The sequence below is a fragment of the Asterias rubens genome, chromosome 15 (genome assembly GCF_902459465.1).
Source record: "Asterias rubens chromosome 15, eAstRub1.3, whole genome shotgun sequence".
In the NCBI taxonomy this organism is placed as follows: domain Eukaryota; kingdom Metazoa; phylum Echinodermata; class Asteroidea; order Forcipulatida; family Asteriidae; genus Asterias; species Asterias rubens.
This window is the reverse complement of record NC_047076.1, coordinates 4,798,431-4,816,763: the sequence shown is the minus strand read 5'-3', so window position 1 is coordinate 4,816,763 and position 18,333 is coordinate 4,798,431. Positions and strand designations below refer to the sequence as shown.

General features: G+C 39.0%; 1 protein-coding gene across 1 annotated transcript in view; it reads left to right on the top strand.

The window, feature by feature from the left end:
* The window catches only part of LOC117300405 (polypeptide N-acetylgalactosaminyltransferase 1-like), a 65,958-nt gene that overhangs the window by 23,163 nt on the left and 24,462 nt on the right, over positions 1-18,333 (top strand). The window contains exon 5 of the mRNA XM_033784191.1: positions 4,180-4,387. Coding sequence (XP_033640082.1) covers positions 4,180-4,387 — 208 coding nt within the window. The remainder of the gene's footprint in view (positions 1-4,179; positions 4,388-18,333) is intronic.

Below are 18,333 nucleotides of genomic sequence, written 5' to 3'. Positions count from 1 at the left end.
ATGCATATAACTCTTGAAATTGTCAACATCTGACTCATTTTCACGTAGCGGGTCACATTTATCTCTGAATAAAATGAAGTCGTTCTCTGTGATGTACATTGTACATTGTCCATTGTTCATTGTACTTATATTGCACTGAGGATACCATTCCTCCAGGGGTTATCAAAAGGTGGACATGCTATTCTTTTAGCATACCCTCCTAAAATCAATATCACAGTTTCAGTTTATTTTGGTCAGCGATGAAAAAGCCAAAAGAGCAATTACTTATTTTTATGACCTATCAATTTATTTGTTTGATGACCTCTCAGCAGGGAAAAGTATTGTACATTGCTTAGGCGAGTATTGTATGTACATGTAATAATAGTAATAAGGAATATTTATAATGCGCAATATCCACATACGGTGCGAAGGACATGAAAAGAAGTAGGAAAAAACAAACAACAGAGGAAAGAGGGAACAAAGGGGGGAAAAACAAAAAGTTTGGTTCAAAATAATTAGTTTATGGTTCATTGAGACTTTTGCCACTTACTCTGTCATTATGTGAAAAGCAATTTGTATGAGAACTGAAAAGTCTCCCCAAATAGGAAAAATCTGCTCCGCGGCAGTATAAAGCAAGACAGTTCTTTTAAGAACAAAATATCTACCTGGCAAGTAGACACACACACATGGTGTAACTGCAAACCAAATTCTAAATTGATACCTCACCATGCAATGCCCCAAAATCCCATGCAGTTTGTATATCCGGTATTGTTTCTACCCTTCCCGGGGGTTGTGGGGTATGTTCCTTTTTCAAAGAAATCAAAATTAATAGAATTCACAGTCGATTCATTGTGATTCATGACTATCTATGGACTCTGTCCCCATGAAATTCATGGATGTAAATATAGACATTCTCTGCTGCCTATGTACAGATAATTAATCTGCAGAGTGGATCTGTCTCGTTATGTTGCTACTTAATAACCATACATGTTTATTCCGTACCCAACTTATAGGGAATTGATGACTATTTCTCATTGTATGCTTACAATACCCCAGGGAGTAGCACTTCCACTGGCAAGCCCCGCAGTTATGGGTTTACTCCCATTTAAAGGGGTAATTTAGGACGCGTCATTTAAAATATGTCTGTCTGCCATGCTATTTAATGTAGACGTTTGTGATTAAGAGGAAAAAAAGAGTAGGTCCTGAACGACCAACCGTTTTAAAGGCATGGACATGTTTGGTATTGTGAAAGGCCAGTATTCTAACTTGGTGTATCCCAAAGTATGAATAAACTAACAAACCTGTGAAAATATTTACTCAATTGTTCGTCAAAGTTGCAAGAGAACAATGACACTCTCATTGACAGAAAAACAACCTTGTTGTACAAATTTGTGTAATTTTTTTTTAAAGCTTTAAAAGTGAAGTCTTTTAATATTTGAGTGAGAAATTATCTCTTTCTCAAAAACTACTTTACTTCAGAGGGATCTGTTTCTGACATTGTTGTATGCTATCAACAGCTCAAAAACTACTTTACTTCAGAGGGAGCTGTTTCTGACATTGTTTTATGCTATCAACAGCTCTCCAAGCTTTTATTCCAACAACCATTTTGAGTAGATACCAGCAGTGTCGAGCGCCTTTAATCGGTCAAGACCACCGTACTTGTGTCCTGTCTCAAGCTTTATACTGGCCCGACACTGAAAACACTGGCTCCAGACCAGGGGCCAATTTCATAGAGCTGCTTAAGCAAAAAATTTGCTGAAGCACGAAAATAGCTCGCTTATTTTACACATGTTACTGGCAAAAATTTCATGTCATATACATTGCTTATGACTAGTATTTAGCTGCTGTTTACTTAGCATAACAATTGAGTGGAGTCTTGGCCGGTAATCTGATTTTACTAAGCAATGAATTTTTTGCTTTTAAAGCAAAATTTTGTGCTTAAGCAGCTCAATGAAATTGGGCCCAGATAAAATTTGAGCCCAGTGTAGTGCTCTGAACATGAACATGAATACTCGTTTTCTTCTTGCGGACTTTACCCGTTAGTGTAAACTCACACGTCTCGGACTACCATGCAATGTGTATATTGAGTGCTAACCTGCAATTTATGATGTACGATGATGACTTGTTTACGCATAGCTACCCTCGCTCGGCTAGGGGGTATTGCAGACTGCTAAATTTATTGCTTTTTTTTTTCGAGATTAACATGGCTGTGTGGGTAGAATACAATTAAGTTGTAGATTGACTCTTTATTAAAAAAAATGCAAAGTTTTTCAAACCAGGATGAATGGTTAATTGTAATCATAATCATAATGGTACTTATACCGCGCATTTTCCATACTAAAAATGATCAAAAGCGCTGTGGCAGGTGAACAAAAACCCGGTGTTAAAGGTTAATATGGTGTCTGCTGCATAAAAGGAAAATGATGTTCTTTTTCAGAGTGTACTTTTTGAGTCCCAACTTAGCAACGGTTCTTTAATAATAATAAAAGATCTTTACAGAACAGGATCTGCCTAAAAAGGCACCCAAGGCGCTCCACAAAAAAAAATTAAGTAGAATTGAAAAATGCACAATTTATTGACTAAAACAATTGAACTAAACAAACGCTACTTAAAAGTAATTTAAATAGTAGTGTAAAAACAAGCAAATGACAAGAGGATACGTGTCATACTATCAATAACCACGCAATAAAAGAATGTATAAAAAATCCACAAATCCATGTTTGTTGATGTTTTGTGGTTTTTGCATGTGTGTTTCACTTCGTTTTTAGTTGTTCACTTAGTTATTACATGTAGATTCTTTTTTGCAAAAAACAGTTATAGCCTGACATGAATAAATACTTTTTATAAATACTTTTTATAAATGGATTTTATTTATTTACAGAAATAATTTTTTTATTATGAAAAAGAAAAGATATCAATCTCAGAAGATAATCTTATTTTCTTAAAAAAATGTATTAACAAATTTGTCAAGCGGTCATAAAAAAGGCCCTCCTTCAAAAAGGTAGTCCACCAATTTTTTAAATTTTAATACCAAGTAACACGATCGTTACATCTGACCTCATGAAATTATAATGGTGTTACAGGGCATAATCCTTTATCTGTCGTCAGCTCATTAATTTACTTTCGTGTAAACTAAATGGAGGTGTTTGGCTGTTTTCTCACTGAATTTTTGACCTGTTTGCTTTCTATCTTTTGGGTGTTATGTATGTATGGGTAATTAATCCTTTAGAGATCACAGTGGTCACAACCAGTTTGTGATGCCAAAAATGCCCCTAGCGGCCACAGATGGTGTGACCTACTTCCATTCCAGTTTTTTTTATTTTTCAAACATAAGAGTATAATGTTTAGTATAACAATAAAACACTTTTGTTAGTAATTGTTTGTCACGATTTATATGTTTAAAAAAAAGTTAAAGTTGTTTGGGGGTTGACTCCGCATACCCCTTTTGTGACATCAATCGAGGCAGACTTTGCCTTGATGCGTAGAGTAAACACACGTGCAAAGTACATGCAAGTACAAGTTATTGAGTTTGTACGTTTCAAAAAAGTTTTTTTCTTGCATTTTGCCGACCAAGTGTATTGCTTCTGGATGCAGCAAAACAACTACAGATGGGGTCAGTCTGCATGGCTGGTCAGACTCACAAGAGCAATAGTGCCTAGTGGTCCGGTCCGACGTCTTTTTCAGCACTGTGCAGCATTTTCTCTTCAAATATCGCGCCTCGATTGATGTCCCGAACAGCGCCCTCTCGGGTCGTGGCCTACTCTTAAATTTGTAAATAAGATGAGAACTAATTTTTAAGAACCTTAGTTAACTGTTTATTCACATTCCACTCATCAAAACACATATATTAGTGACAAAAGCTTTATTTTGACAAAATACCACTTCCAGGTGACTTTAATGTATCCCAAAAAAGTTTTCTGTTTCATGCTATATTCTTCTCTTTAATTTTGTACATCTGCGCAGTTAATTTTTTTTTTTTAAAGGTGTAAATTGTAATTTTTCCGTAAATATTCTTTCAACTAATTTAGGTTTCTGTCGTTTGTTTCTCACCACCTAATAAAGTCACCTCCCCCAATGCATTTTTTTTCTATTACTTGTAGCAAAGATTTTCAAAGGGGAAATTTTGTTGTTTTTAAGTTGATATTCTTTCAATTTGAAATTTGAAAAAAAAATAACGTTGTTTGTTTCTCATTTTGATAGATTTTCTAGGAAAACAACTGGAAAAATACATCAAGAAACTTCCCGTTTCGACTCACGTGGAGCGCATGGGGAAGAGGAGTGGCCTAATCCGGGCTCGTCTGAGGGGAGCCTCCGTCGCTAAGGGGGACGTCTTAACATTCCTTGATGCTCATATAGAGTGCACAGCAGGCTGGCTAGAGCCATTATTAGAGAGGATTCATAAAGATAGGTGAGTTACGTTGATTTGTAATAACAATAATAACAATAGGGACAAACATGAGGATAGATCTGTACAGAAAGCGGCACTTTTGGGAACAGCAAGGGTCCTGAGAAAAACCCTTGAGATCTAAGGCTACGGGGACGTAGCCTGACTCGAGGAGTTGCCAGCACATAGGGAAATGTTATCTTTCTTTTGCATACTGTCTGGCTATGATAAGACGGAATAATATTATGTCATTCATACAGAACGTATTTCAGTTCTGCAAGAATTCTCGATGCGCTCAATTCTCGAGGTTTATTTTGAAATGTTTATGGTATATACAAAAACTACACTTTCATAGGAGTAACACAATCGAACGGTTTGAAAAAAAACAAAGGTATAGCCTGCCTTTAAGTATCAGTATCAAGTAAAATGGAACCTCGGCTCGACTCTCAGAGTTTGGAGTCGGACCCGAGGATTTACGACGCAAACACAAGACTGTTTAAAAATAAGTTTGCGTTGAATGACATCCTAGTTGCAAAGAGTGTAGTGCATATGTTCATAATGGCGAACACAATGACTGTTTGAGAAGTGGTCTGTAAAGTGGGATGCCACGAAGCTGCCCCCTTAAGTGATCTTCTCTTGTGTGTTACCATGGGAACCATATGTTACAACTTGGCAATATCCACTCTCAATGTCAACAAAACGATCTCCAGGACTGGCAGAAAAGCTTTTCATCGGGGGCTAGACGACGACACTCTGAGATCAGTTTCAGAAAGGGGCAAAAAAATCACAGAAGAAAATTTATTTCCGCTACGTACACTTTTTTACCTCGCTATTGGATGCCTCTTCGTGAAATCGGAAACCCTTTCGGGCTGGATCTTCAGTAACAGGACTCTTTAATCAGGCATGATGCAAATTGCCTGGTAATGGATGTTTGGCATTTAGGGGTAATTCCGACTGCTAATGTTGCGCCGTCGAGGTACATTGTCGTCATGGCATGTTCTACTGGGTCTGGCATGTTTTCTTGGGGCCCCCAGTCCATCAGAATAGAGTAGCTTGGTAATTTAACTGGATCTGGCAGAGTGTAATAAATGATGGTGGATCAGATTTATTTAAGTGTAGGACTTTTGTTTGCCAAAAGTACCAAAAAATGCGGGGCACAAATTGCTCGCAATCGAGAAACAGGGAAAATCTCGTCTCACTGGTCGTGGTGGAAGGAATACGATTATTTCATTATCATGTTTTAAGGCCTGGTGACTGTCGTGGATAGTCGTGAGCGACCAGTTGGTTCACCAAACAGGTACATGTGTAGGCGTCAACGTTTATCTGGTGTTTAAGCACTATTAACCGGAGTAATTGAAAAACAGTTGTCGCGACATGTGTGTCAAATGCGCTTGCATTTGCGATAATGTGCAAGGTGTTTTGCGATATTGAACGCTGAACCAAGCATTGTGTACATGTACAAAATGTCAAATTTTACCAAGAATCATTCTCTTTTTTGATCAAGGAAATTTCTTATGTATTATCAGTTTAGCCTTCACCTGGGTTAAGGGAAGCAATTTATGGTTCTTGCTGAGGAACACAAACATCATGGCTTTCAACAAGACTGGGATTCAGATGCACATTCTGATGACTCTGCCACTGGAACTGAGTCTGGTGCCTAATGGCTAGACACCCCACCTAAATTGATATTGACTTTCCCGATAATCACTCAATTTATTCACAAATATCGTAACTTTGTTTTTCTCTCTAAAAGACCGACATAAACTTTTATACAATGCGTAGTTCGTATCAGATGCAGGAGCAGTGCGTTTTATTACATTTCCAGCACGATCTACGTGTTTAGGCTCGTCATTAAAGTAACTTCACACCACAGAGGCTAAACGGCTGAAATCAAAACCATACAGTTGCGTTAGCTTCGAGAAGTCTGGATCAGAAAAGCAGGCTTAAATGTCCACCTGTTTTGACATTTAGCATGCCAATTTCCGCACTTATGGTTCGAGACCGTAGTCACCTCCAAATTACTTAGTAACTGGAGTTGCAAATTTACTGGTAAACCTTAGCCCCTCGCAGTCGATAAGGTTTCTTATTTTTTTTTATAGACTTGGCCGGTTGGCAGGGCTTGTACACGTTGTCAAGAACAATAATCCATGTCTTGTTTTATTCCAAAAGGAACACATCCCATAACCATGGGGAAGGGTTACAACACTATTTAAAATATACAAATTGCAGTTTACGTCATGACGGAGGAGTTGAGTTAGCAAAAGCCGCAATGTTAAGCAATAAATAGCAAGATAGTTCTCTAAGAACAAACTCTACCTGGCAAGTAGATACACACACATTGTGTTACCTCAAACCAAATATACATTGATACGTCACCATGCAATGCCTCAAATCCTATATACATAAATAATTTGCTTTGAACATTGCATTCTGTTAACTTATTAGCTGACATTATACAATATACTTGGCTAAGCAATCTACAACACCCGTTTTCCTAAGAGGTCATCAACAAAACAAATTTGTTTCCTTCTCATAACATACTAAAATCTGGATTACTTTTACAAACAGTACCGATAATAATGTTTTGAGGCTTTGTATTCGTGAGATTGGAGAGCTTGTGTAATTCTTACGGACCATGAATTTGGGTTTTACCCACCGGCGTGTGTTAATAGCAATGTACACTCAGTACTTTCCAGAGCTTTGTTAAACAAAATTTACAGGCATGTTACTTGGATGGGATTTCGAACCGATGACCTTTGCAATTCTAGAGCAGTGTCTTACCTAGAAACTGCAGTCATATAAAACTCAAGTTAAAAACGGACTTGTCAAACTTTATTTTGGTCACAATGTGACCTTTCACAAAGGTAATTTAAGGTCACATGGTGTGTTGCAACCAATACAAATGGGTTGTAATAGGGTTGGTTTAATCAGACCTGCCATTATGCAGTCTGATAACTCAACTGGGTCAATTTAATCGTCCTGGGACACCCACTAGAGGTTAATCTTAATTTAAAATGAAAAATACAAACACTAAATGTACATCAACCACAGTTTATCATTATATTGTCTACAAATACATACGTACATGTACATGCATGCATGCAAGTCCAGCCGTCAATCTCACCAAACTCTTCCTAACTTAGGATTAATCTTAGGGTTTAAAGGCAGTGGACACTATTGGTAATTGTCAAAGACTAGCCTTCACAGTTGGTGTATCTCAACATATGCATAAAATAACAAACCTGTGAAAATTTGAGCTCAATCGGTCATCGAACTTACGAGATAATAATGAAAGAAAAAACACCCTCGTCACACGAAGTTGTGCGCGTTTAGATGGTTGATTTCGAGTACTCAAGTTCTAAATCTGAGGTCTCGAAATCAAATTTGTGGAAAATTACTTCTTTCTCGAAAACTATGGCACTTCAGAGGGAGCCGTTTCTCACAATGTTTTATACCATCAACCTCTACCCATTACTCGTCACCATGAAAGGTTTTATGCTAGTTATTATTTTGAGTAATTACCAATAGTGTCCACTGTCTTTAAGGACGAGTAATGTTCCGTATCAAAAGACGTAGGACGCATTGAACCCACCTGAATCTAGAGATAGGATTAATCCTAGGGTTTCGTGAAATCGGCTGAAGGCAACAGACGTAAGTATTGTTTTACGCTTTGCATGGTGTGGATAAATAGGAAAAAGCTTTAAATAAATACAATGAAGTAAACTTTCGGGTACAACCATGTGCAAATCTCTTGTGTGTGAGTGTTGGCTCTGAAAAGATCCAGTGTGGTCTCAAAAGTTTCGAACAGTATGTGCTGCTTGTGAAGACGAGCAGAGTGCATGTATGCTGTTGGAAACGTCGAGACCAGACTGACTGTTTTCAGAGCCAACACCCCCTTACACAAGGAAATTTGCACATACCCTCAAGTTTACTATTTATTTATAGTTCCTACCTATCCAGGCAACATGAACATTTCCGAGTCATATCTCTAAACCACTACATATATTTATGTGCGTGTAATCGCCAAGAGATGTTGACAGTCTACAATATCTCAAAGGCAAGAAGGGGTACGGTTGAATATGTAAAATGTAATCGCCCTAGTAGTACATGCAGACAACCAAGTGTTATCAGTGATCTGCTTTGAGGGCGTAGTGAAGAGTCTCGCAATAGAAACTCAGCGAGGACTGCACCGGGTCAACGCAGAAGGCTATTTACGAATAATCTAAACGTAGACACGGTGTAAATGTCTCCTTAGGTGAGATGGTAATACGGAGGATTTTGCTTAAAGACTCTGGACACTATTGGTAATTGTCAAAGACCAGTCTTCTCACTTGTTATATCTCAACATATGCATAAAATAACAAACCTGTAAAAATTTGACCTCAATTGGTCGTCGGAGTTGCAAGATTATATGAAAGAAAAAACATCCTTGTTACACGAGGTTGTAAGCTTTCAGATGCTTGATTTCGAGACCTCAAATTCTAAACTTGAGTTCTCAAATTCAAATTCGTAGAAAATTACTTCTTTTTTGAAAACTACTCCACTTCAGAGGGAGCCGCTTCTCACAATGTTTTATACTACCAACCTCTCCCCATTACTCGTTACCAAGTAAGGTTTTAAGTAATAATTATTTTGAGTAATTACCAATTAGTGTGACTGCACCGGGTCAGCCCAGGAGGCTGTTACGAATAATCTAAACCTCGACACGATGTAAATGTCTCCGTAGATGAGATGGTAATACGGAGGATCTCGCTTAATGACCCTGTAACCTTAGCCACTCGTCAACGAAGCACACATTTCGAGTGCAGAGGAAACGTTTTATTCGTTTTTATTTTCTTTTTCAATTGAAAAGCGAGGCTGACGCTTATAAATAACCATAGGGGTGTCTGCAGGAGCTTGTCAACATTGTGGGGCAATCTGGACCCACATTCCTAGTGAAGCCCCCAGGAACTTGTCAAATCTTCTTGACCAATTATTTTGGCCGAAGCACGCTGAATTGAATAATTTGCACTTGATGTTTATTTTAGATTTTATTAAAAACTCTAACTGTGCAATATGGAGCATTTTGAAGGCTTTTATAAAATTTGTTTGTGGAATTAAATCTTGCATTTGGGCCGCATTTTATGTGTATCTGCTTGATTTCTTATGCCTGAAAAGCTATTATTTAAATTGTGAATGTTTGAATTTTATGAAAATTAACAAACTTTGTGACGCGAAGGTCAAATTACAATAAATATAAAATAGATAAGTAATAATTACTTAAAAAGTACACCTATATATCCAAAATAGATAAACAAATAAATAAATAATAAATAGGGTAGATGGCCTTAGCTTTCGATCGAAACCGGACCTTCTTCAGAGGCATAAAACAAGTACAAACAAATACATATCCATTTATAGAGAAAGAGAGGGGAAAGGGATTAAGGGAAGGATCCAGAAAGAAGCGGGAAAATAACAGCCAATCAAAGTTTCTATTTCAGAAACGATTGGTGGCTAAGAACCAAAATTAATAAATAATATTTGTGTTGTAGACTTTACATCTGTGTTTCCCGGGATGAGATGACAATCTTGTGATGATCTTCACAGCTTTCTAAATCCTTGGCTTCAATAATCTCACTACTCTTAAGTACCCAGTGTTCTCCTCGATGACAAGTTTTAAGTACAAATCTTACATTCCAGTCCAATAAATCGAAAAATTAAGATCTCTTAAACGGAACTCCATCAACTGAAAAACCCTTTTTTTTTCTGCGGTCATCCTGTCTCTGCGCACGAATCAATATCTTCACTATGGGACGGCGGTCCACACATGTGAATTTGACAGACGAGCAGCTGAATGCGTACTCCACATGTGAATATTCCTCCGTGATGGATGTATATTTTCCCTCGTCCATGCTCTATCGACCCTTCTCTGTCTCTCTGTTTCTCTTCCTCCGACTCTTCAGGGGATACTTTTTTTTATCTTTCATTTTTGGGGGAAGGAAAGGTTCGAGGACCCTCAATGGAGTCATGGTGACACTACAGATTGCATTGGAGGACTAGGGGGGCCTCTAGGACGACCGGGGATGTCAAGGATGTGTTGTCTTGTTGTGTTGAGGACACTTGCGTTTGTAGTCTATACTTTGTGTGTATTATGGAGTGGGCATGCCTGGGTGGGTGTAAGGGGTCGTAGTGGGGGTTTGGAGTATAGCCCTTGGGAGACCCTCTTAGCGATTGCTAGCGGCTTGTAACTAAAATGCCTAGTGTGGCTGCAAATGGCTCAATATTTGATAACAATTACAATAAATGGAAAAAACGGTTTGATTTGCTTGTTTTGCACCACGTAAATTTGGTTTGCACAAAATACTGCAAATTTACAAACTACGCACATTTGATATACTTATTTATGTCAATAGATACTCTGTATGCAGTGCACACATTTCTCTTATTAATATTAATAATGAAACGCTGCGACCTGTATGCCTTAAAGCCATTGCACACTTTCGGTAAACAGTATTGTCCAAAGGCCCACACTTCGTGTATCACAACTTATATATAAAATAACAAACCTGTGAAAATTTAGGCTCAATCAGTCATCGGAGTCGGGAGAAAAAAGTGGGGAAAACCGACCTTTGTTTCCGCACGTTTCGCTGTGTCATGACATGTGTATAAAATAAATCCGTAATTCTCGACAACGAGAATTGATAATTGTTTTAATGTTTTCTCGAAAAGTAAAGCATTTCATGGAATAATATTTCTAGAGAAGTCTTTCACCATTACCTTCTGTAAAGTTATTTGTAAATCTGTGAACTTGGTTCCGATAGTGTATAATGGCTTCAAAGAGAGGGTTTATTTTGGGTTATTACTCCCAAAATATAATGACCATAAAAAACACTTCAGCTTTTGATAATTTTTAATAACATAATTGAGAAAAGATTCCCTTCTACGTAATGTGGTTTTAGAGAGAGGGATTCAAAATCATTTCAATCTGAGAACTGTACTGCAAGAGATGTTTGTCAGATTGCATATTTTACTTAAAGGCAGTGGACACTATTGGTAATTACTCAAAATAGTTATGAGCATAAAACCTTTCTTGGTGACGAGTAATTGGGCGAGGTTGATGGTATAAAACAACGTGAGAAACGGCTCCCTCTGAAGTGCCATAGTTTTCGAGAAAGAATTAATTTTCCACGAATTTGATTTTGAGACCTCAGATTTAGAACTTGAGGTCTCGAAATCAACCACTTAAACAATGCAGACAACTTCGTGTGACAAGGGTGTTTTTTTTTTCCATTATTATCTCGCAAATTCGATTGAGCTCAAATTTTCACAGGTTAGTTATTTTATGCATATGTTGAGATACAGCAACTGTGAAGGCTGGTCTTTGACAATTACCAATAGTGTCCACTGCCTTTAAGGATAATTCTTCCATGGACAAAAGCACTCTAGATTTTTGATGATCTCTCAAAAACACTATATTTTTGAAATGAAACTGTCACAGGTTAGTTTTAATGAAAACATTCAAATAGTTATAAACAAAGGTACATGTACTTTGCCTTTAAGAGAAGAAAAGATAATGAAGAAATGTGAGTTGTACGCAGATGTCCTTGTCAAAACATGCATGTACTCTGTTTTGTTTCCCCACTGTCAGTAAAGCATGACCATTTAATTTGGTGACATGTTCACAGGCTATAAAGGTGTGTTTATGGAGAACTAGAAAACGGAGATGATTCTACTCTTCCAAACAGCGAGCTGTATCTGACTTGGTGTCTTCGGCTATAACTGTTGCTAGGGGTGTTAGCGCTCTTTTTGTGGGGGTGTCGTGGCTGAGGGGATAAGAGAACCGAACTCACGCTCTGGTGTTTCTGATCAGTTGGAGTCCCTGTCGTAAAACTTGTGTCCGTAAGCAAGACATGACTTAACCATGATGCTTCGTCCTTCGGTTGGGACATACAACCCGTGTGTTGTGTAACGCAGGTAAAAGAACCTAATGCACTTATCAGAAATAGAAGGGGTATGCCTACATGTGGGGTGTCGTGGCCGAGCGGTTATAACAGCTCCGAATTCAAGCTCTGCTGATTCTGTTCAGCAGAGTGTGAGTTCGAATCCCGGTCGTGACACTTGTGTAGCGCATTGTTGCACGAGGCTGTACATTCTCCAGGGAGCTGAGATGGTTTAAGGAGTGAATTAAGGCCCAGTGACCAGGGGTAATATCTTGAAGCGCTTTAAGACACCTGTAGGGAGTGAAAAAGCGCTATATAAAAACTCAATATTATTACATGTGTAGGTGTTCCTGTTTTGATTGGCTGCATGTTGCTACACATCACCTTGTAGACCATTACATGGTGCTACATGCACATGTACGTCTTATAATTCAAACCTAGTCCCACATATGCCTTGCAGACAAATATTTTAAAATGTTGTAGCGCCTTGAACGTTACTGAGTTATGGTTATGTGGGCTATATAAGAAACCACTATTACTATTATTGTTATTATTATTATTATGTGGCAGGCAATCAGCGGGTTCTAAAGGCCGGTATCTTGCGTTATTTGCGAGTGTGACATTTAAGATGTTTGTTGGCTACGGCAACTGTTTGCATCCATATAAACACATCAATGGGTAGACTTGATGACAAGTCGTTAGGCGCTGCCTATTTGTCTGCCTTTCATGCAACAGTCACAGTGCGATGTTACACATGCAACAGTCGTAGGTAGCGCGAGGCAATTGCGACTGACTCACACACACATACTGGGATCGAGGGTGTGTGCATCGTCCCCGTAGCTACGCCGCGCTGTAACTACACACCGCGCTTAACAATTACCGTCTTGACTTCAAGACTAATCAATGGGAGGTACAAGAACCATCACTTTGAGATTCTGGCGTTTCATTTGTCGGATGAACACATATTAGCACAAGCCCGCTACATACACTTTCGTTATGTACTCGGTGGACAGCTGTTGATCTGTGGAAGAAGGCATGTGCCTCCTTTCCCATATTGACCATTATCAAACCCAGACTGGAAACGCCTTAAGAGAAGTACTGCCATGCATTAATTGTTGTAATTCTAAGCGTGATGTATAAACCTTGATCATGGCATGGCCATGTTATGTTCCCCTTGCAATGCATGTGCTACTGTGATTTCATCTTTAAGAAAACAAAAATGAGGGATTTCCAATAATACCATCTTAGGTCTTATAGTGTTTAACATGGAGTGTACATGTACAACTGTTTGACACTTTTTGAGTACTTATAAGTAGGTCACGAGAGCGTACATGTCAACCTTGGCAAGGGGAAGTGTTAAGGGAAGAGAAACTGTCCCATGTTATAAAAAGAAAAACCCCTTTAATTTTGGTGATGTGAAGGATTTGTAATTCCGTAAAACATAACATCCTTGAAGTTCAGAAAAAGAGGAGACAGTCACTCTTCTCTTCCATAAGGTTTTTTCTTTTCTTGTAAGATCGTTCCGTGGATTCATTGTGGTATTTGAGACACCCCTTAACAACTCTGTTGTATTTCTCTCCCTCTTAAAGGCAGTGGACACTATTGGTAATTACTAAAAATAATTGTTGGAGAGAGGTTAATAGTACATGTATACAAATTTGTGAGAAACAGCTCCCTCTGAAGTGATGTAGTTTTCAAGAAAGAAGTAATTTTCCACGAATTTGATTTCGAGACCTCAGATTCAGAATTCTTTCATTAATATCTCTCAACTTCGACGACCGATTGAGCTCAAACTTTCACAGGTTTGTTATTTTATGCATATGTTGAGAAACACCGACTTTGAAGACTAGTCTTTGACAATTACCAATAGTTTCCAGTGTCTTTAAGTTTAGCTGTTGTTATGTTGACGTCTGTGAGCGTAATGCCTCTGACAACCAACATCTGCACAGCTCCACCTTTACTAAGCGCAGTGTCTAAAAGGAAGTCACAACGGCAGGTAAAATGCCAGTGTTAATGGTCTTCTCTCCCTCCACTCACTGAGGCAACGTTTCCAGCCGGTTTCCTCCTAAGAATAGACTGAATCTAATTTAAAACGCCCCTGGATCTCGCGAGATTCAATCAACTTTTTCATATTTTTATGAATAACAAATATTTTCTGGATGTGATGTATTAAAAAGGCTTTTGTGCGGAAGCATGCACAATGGGTTGGGAGTAACTTCGTCATTCGAGTCAATTTGTATAAAAAACGGAGGCTCTTTATTTTATCGTCTGCGATGAGTTCGTGTCTAATTTGTTTTAATCTGATAAAGACGCCAATGCCTCCCCATGTGAATGCTATTTATTGCATCTTTTGATTATTGCACTGCCTGTGAATGGCTGGGGGAAGAGGAGGGGGGTGGGAGAGGAGCTAACTTTATAAAACTGAACAATAGACCATATCTGGCTGAGCGGAAATGAGAGTGCAGCTGCAGAGGGAAGCAGGCTGTTTTGTATTTTATTGTTTGTTTATAGTTGGAGAATTTGTAAAGCAACATTAAAACTAAATCCTAGTTCTCCAGGGGCCAATTTTACAAAGAGCCAAGATTGATCTTGACTGTAAATCAATCGTGACTGCTTAGTAAAAGTGTGATGTCACACTACAAATCACTATGAAGATACTGACAACTTGGCTTACAGTGAAAGTTATTGCTTTGTGAAATCGAGCCCAGGCTAATTAAAAAAAAATATATATAAAGCTGCTTAAAACCACAGACAAATCGATCCTAACAGACTTGAGCGTCTGGGCCGAGTTTCATAAAGCTGCTTAGCAGAAAGAAAAAAATGCTTAGAAAGTGTCTTTGCTTGGAAAAACAAACAACAAAAGCAGGACCCCACAAACCTATAAGGCTGTGTTGATGTATAATGAGAAAAAATAAATACAAGATCATTTTTATCATTTATTTTAGTGACTGCCCCCCCCCCCTTCTACTCCCCGAAAAACATTTGATGTTCTACAAGAGATTTGTGCACGCACATTGGGGCTTAATCAGATTGTGGTAATCAGAATGAGAGCCAGTGATTGTCTCGCATCTTAGAGTGAAAAGAAGCATGTCAAATGGAGCCAATTTTCCAAGCCAGGCTATTTTGAGATCCGCCTGGCTATTTAACCAATTTATCAGCGAATTTTCTGATTTCCTATCAGCTGAGTGATTTCCATGAGCTAGAAAATATTGGAACAGTATCCACAGGAGCACGGGGACCCATGGCTGAGGAAAACTGTCCCGCAGCCTACAGGCTAGACTCGTGGACAAGTCGTTTATGTATGTCACGTTGATAGCGTTCCGACTCTTGCCGCGATTCCATGAGACTGGTGATAATCTCGTAAGAACTGCTGGCCCTCTGCAAGACTACTGCTCTCATGCTTTGTGCAGTCTCATTAATAAGGGGGAGTTGTTAGCAGCCAGCAGCTTTGCGCAAGAGCAGTAATCGAGTCTCCTGAAATACGCCACCACCGCGACAAACCACTCGTTCACATGTCTACCTATAGGTGGAGCTGAGAGCACGCTTAGAGCGACTCTAGATTAAGCTCAAGCCCTTATAGGTTTGTGTACAGAGTGAGCGTCAGATGACACTATACACACCCTCTTGAGTGGCATGTTTTGTCAGTTGAGTTTGGGCCTCATGCACCTTATTAATACCATTCATCTTAAAGAGAATGGCATGCGATCCGGTGATTTATACGCAACGAGCTCAGTCGCACTTTTTCCCCTGCCCATTAGAATTGCCATCCCCAAAAATCCCCCCCCCCTTTTTTTAAGGATTCCCTTTTGTTGAATCGGTATATAAATAAATTAAAAAAAAAGATTTCCCCTGTTAAAAAGCACTACAACAGTGGCAATTCGAATGTGCAGAAAAAAAAATTGCAGCCCGGTCGGTGGTGAACACCTGTCCAATGTCGCCCTCGTGGGGCTCACTCTCCGAATAGTGGGATAGGTCAGCGTTCGTCCTCTTCGCATTCTGCTCACTGGAGTGGATCGTTGACAGATCTGAGTGGATTATTTGAGGTTAAGCTGCTTTTTAAAGTGGGATAATCCGTGTGTGTGAGTGTTGAGGCATGCATGTTTACTCTAGGGTGACGGCAGATTATTGGATTACGGAGTCTGATAATTTGAGCGAGTCAGTTGGTTGGTTGGTGGTCGCGTGTACTATCGAGGAGGTGTATTCTAATTGCTATAATTATGTACATTTGTAGCTCGATGCAGTTGTGGTACATTAAACATTCATGGACTCAAGGTGCATCTACCTATGATTGCCCTACAGACTCTCTGTAGTTATTCGTACATGCATACAAGAAAAAGGCGACGACTGAGCTACAAATGTACCTACAAATTGTAGCCCTATTAATGATAGACTTGTGGACAAGCCGTTAAATGTCTGTCGTGGTGATAGCGTTCCGACTCTATTCTGAATCTCCCTGCAATTCCCATGGTATTCTTGCAAGACTGTTGGACCCGCGAGACTACTGGGCCCAATTTCATGGCTCTGCTTACCGTAAGCACAGAATCGGCGCTTACGGAAGCAGGGAATTCTGTGCTTCGTTAAGCCTAATTTCACGGGTTAGCAGCGAATTTTGTCGTCTGCGCTTGCGTACTCCACGTTACTAGTCATTCTACGCTTACAAGGCTAGCGCAGAAATTCGGCGCTTGCACGTAAGCGGGGAATCGTGATTGTAAGCGCAGAATTCGGTGGTAAGCAGAGCCATGAAATTGGGCCCTGCTCTCACGACTTACGGTCCAGAGAAGTCGGCAACCAGCAGTTCGCGCGAGAGCAGTGATCTAGCGAGAGCAGTATTTGATGCGCCACAACTTGACTATCTCACGGCGACAGACCATTATTAAACGACGTGTCCACAAGTCTACCCTAATGATGACAGTCTCGCTATTTTGTCAATATCTTATTTCCAGTCAGAAGCCATTCAAGTGATCACACCCAAGTTTAAAACACAACCACAGGATGTGGCAAGAGAGGATTATCTTGAGGGGAGGTGACTTATTTTTTTCAAATTGGAAGTAATGTTACACAAGGAAAACTAACTGGGTAAATTTTAAACAATTTAGTGATGAATAAATTTGTTTTCACATGAGCAGGACTTGAACCCGGGACCTCTGGATTAAAGAAGCAATGCTTTTCAAACTGTGCTATCTAGCCCCAATTTTTGGCGGTCTCGCTATGTATCTTTATTCAGGGTATTAGCTTTTGCTAAAACCAACGCTATTCCTAAATGTAAAAATTAGGTCCTGTCACCCTGGTCATAGAAAAAAATTGCACCAACAAAATAGTTTCGACCCTAGCAGAGTCTTTCTCGAAGGCTAAATGACAACACAACAAACATGAACAGGTAAAAAATTTCATGTTTTTTTGCTGACTTCGTTGATTTCGTAACTCATAATATAATAAAAAATAAAACATCTATACTAAGTTCTGTTTCGGCTTTGTATTTGATTGAAAGTTCAGAGACCTTTCTCTGTCAATTATGTAAAAGCGTCTGTTGGCAATGTACCGGCGTTGGTTTCTTAGGATGCAGGGCAAAAGTTTGCTAGGATTTGGGAATAAGAGGGAAGCTTTTGGACGAAATTCTATCATTCCCCGCGGGATAAGAAACGAATCACTAGCAGCTGCAGGGAGTTTAAAGGTAGCTTTACCACCCTTGATGTAACATCCAGGACTTCAATATGTAACCATAGACGAAAAGCTTACTTGATTGTAACCGATGATAATTGGGTAAAGTACCGAATATCACGAGCCGATTCGTCCGCAGATTGTGAAGATTTGAGAAATTTTGACTTGGAAATATATAACAATCAAATGACGATCATCATGAGAACAAGGGATAAACATGTTTCATTCGTTGTGCCATAATAGTATCACCTGTGATGGATACCGGCACATTACCTGTGTTCTTCTTCTTATTATTATTTAAAAAAATCTTGCAATTCCTTTCTTATTTTTTCAGAACCCGATCCCTATTTGCCTATTTACCAACAAGTAGATCTTGTAATTTATATTATTCGC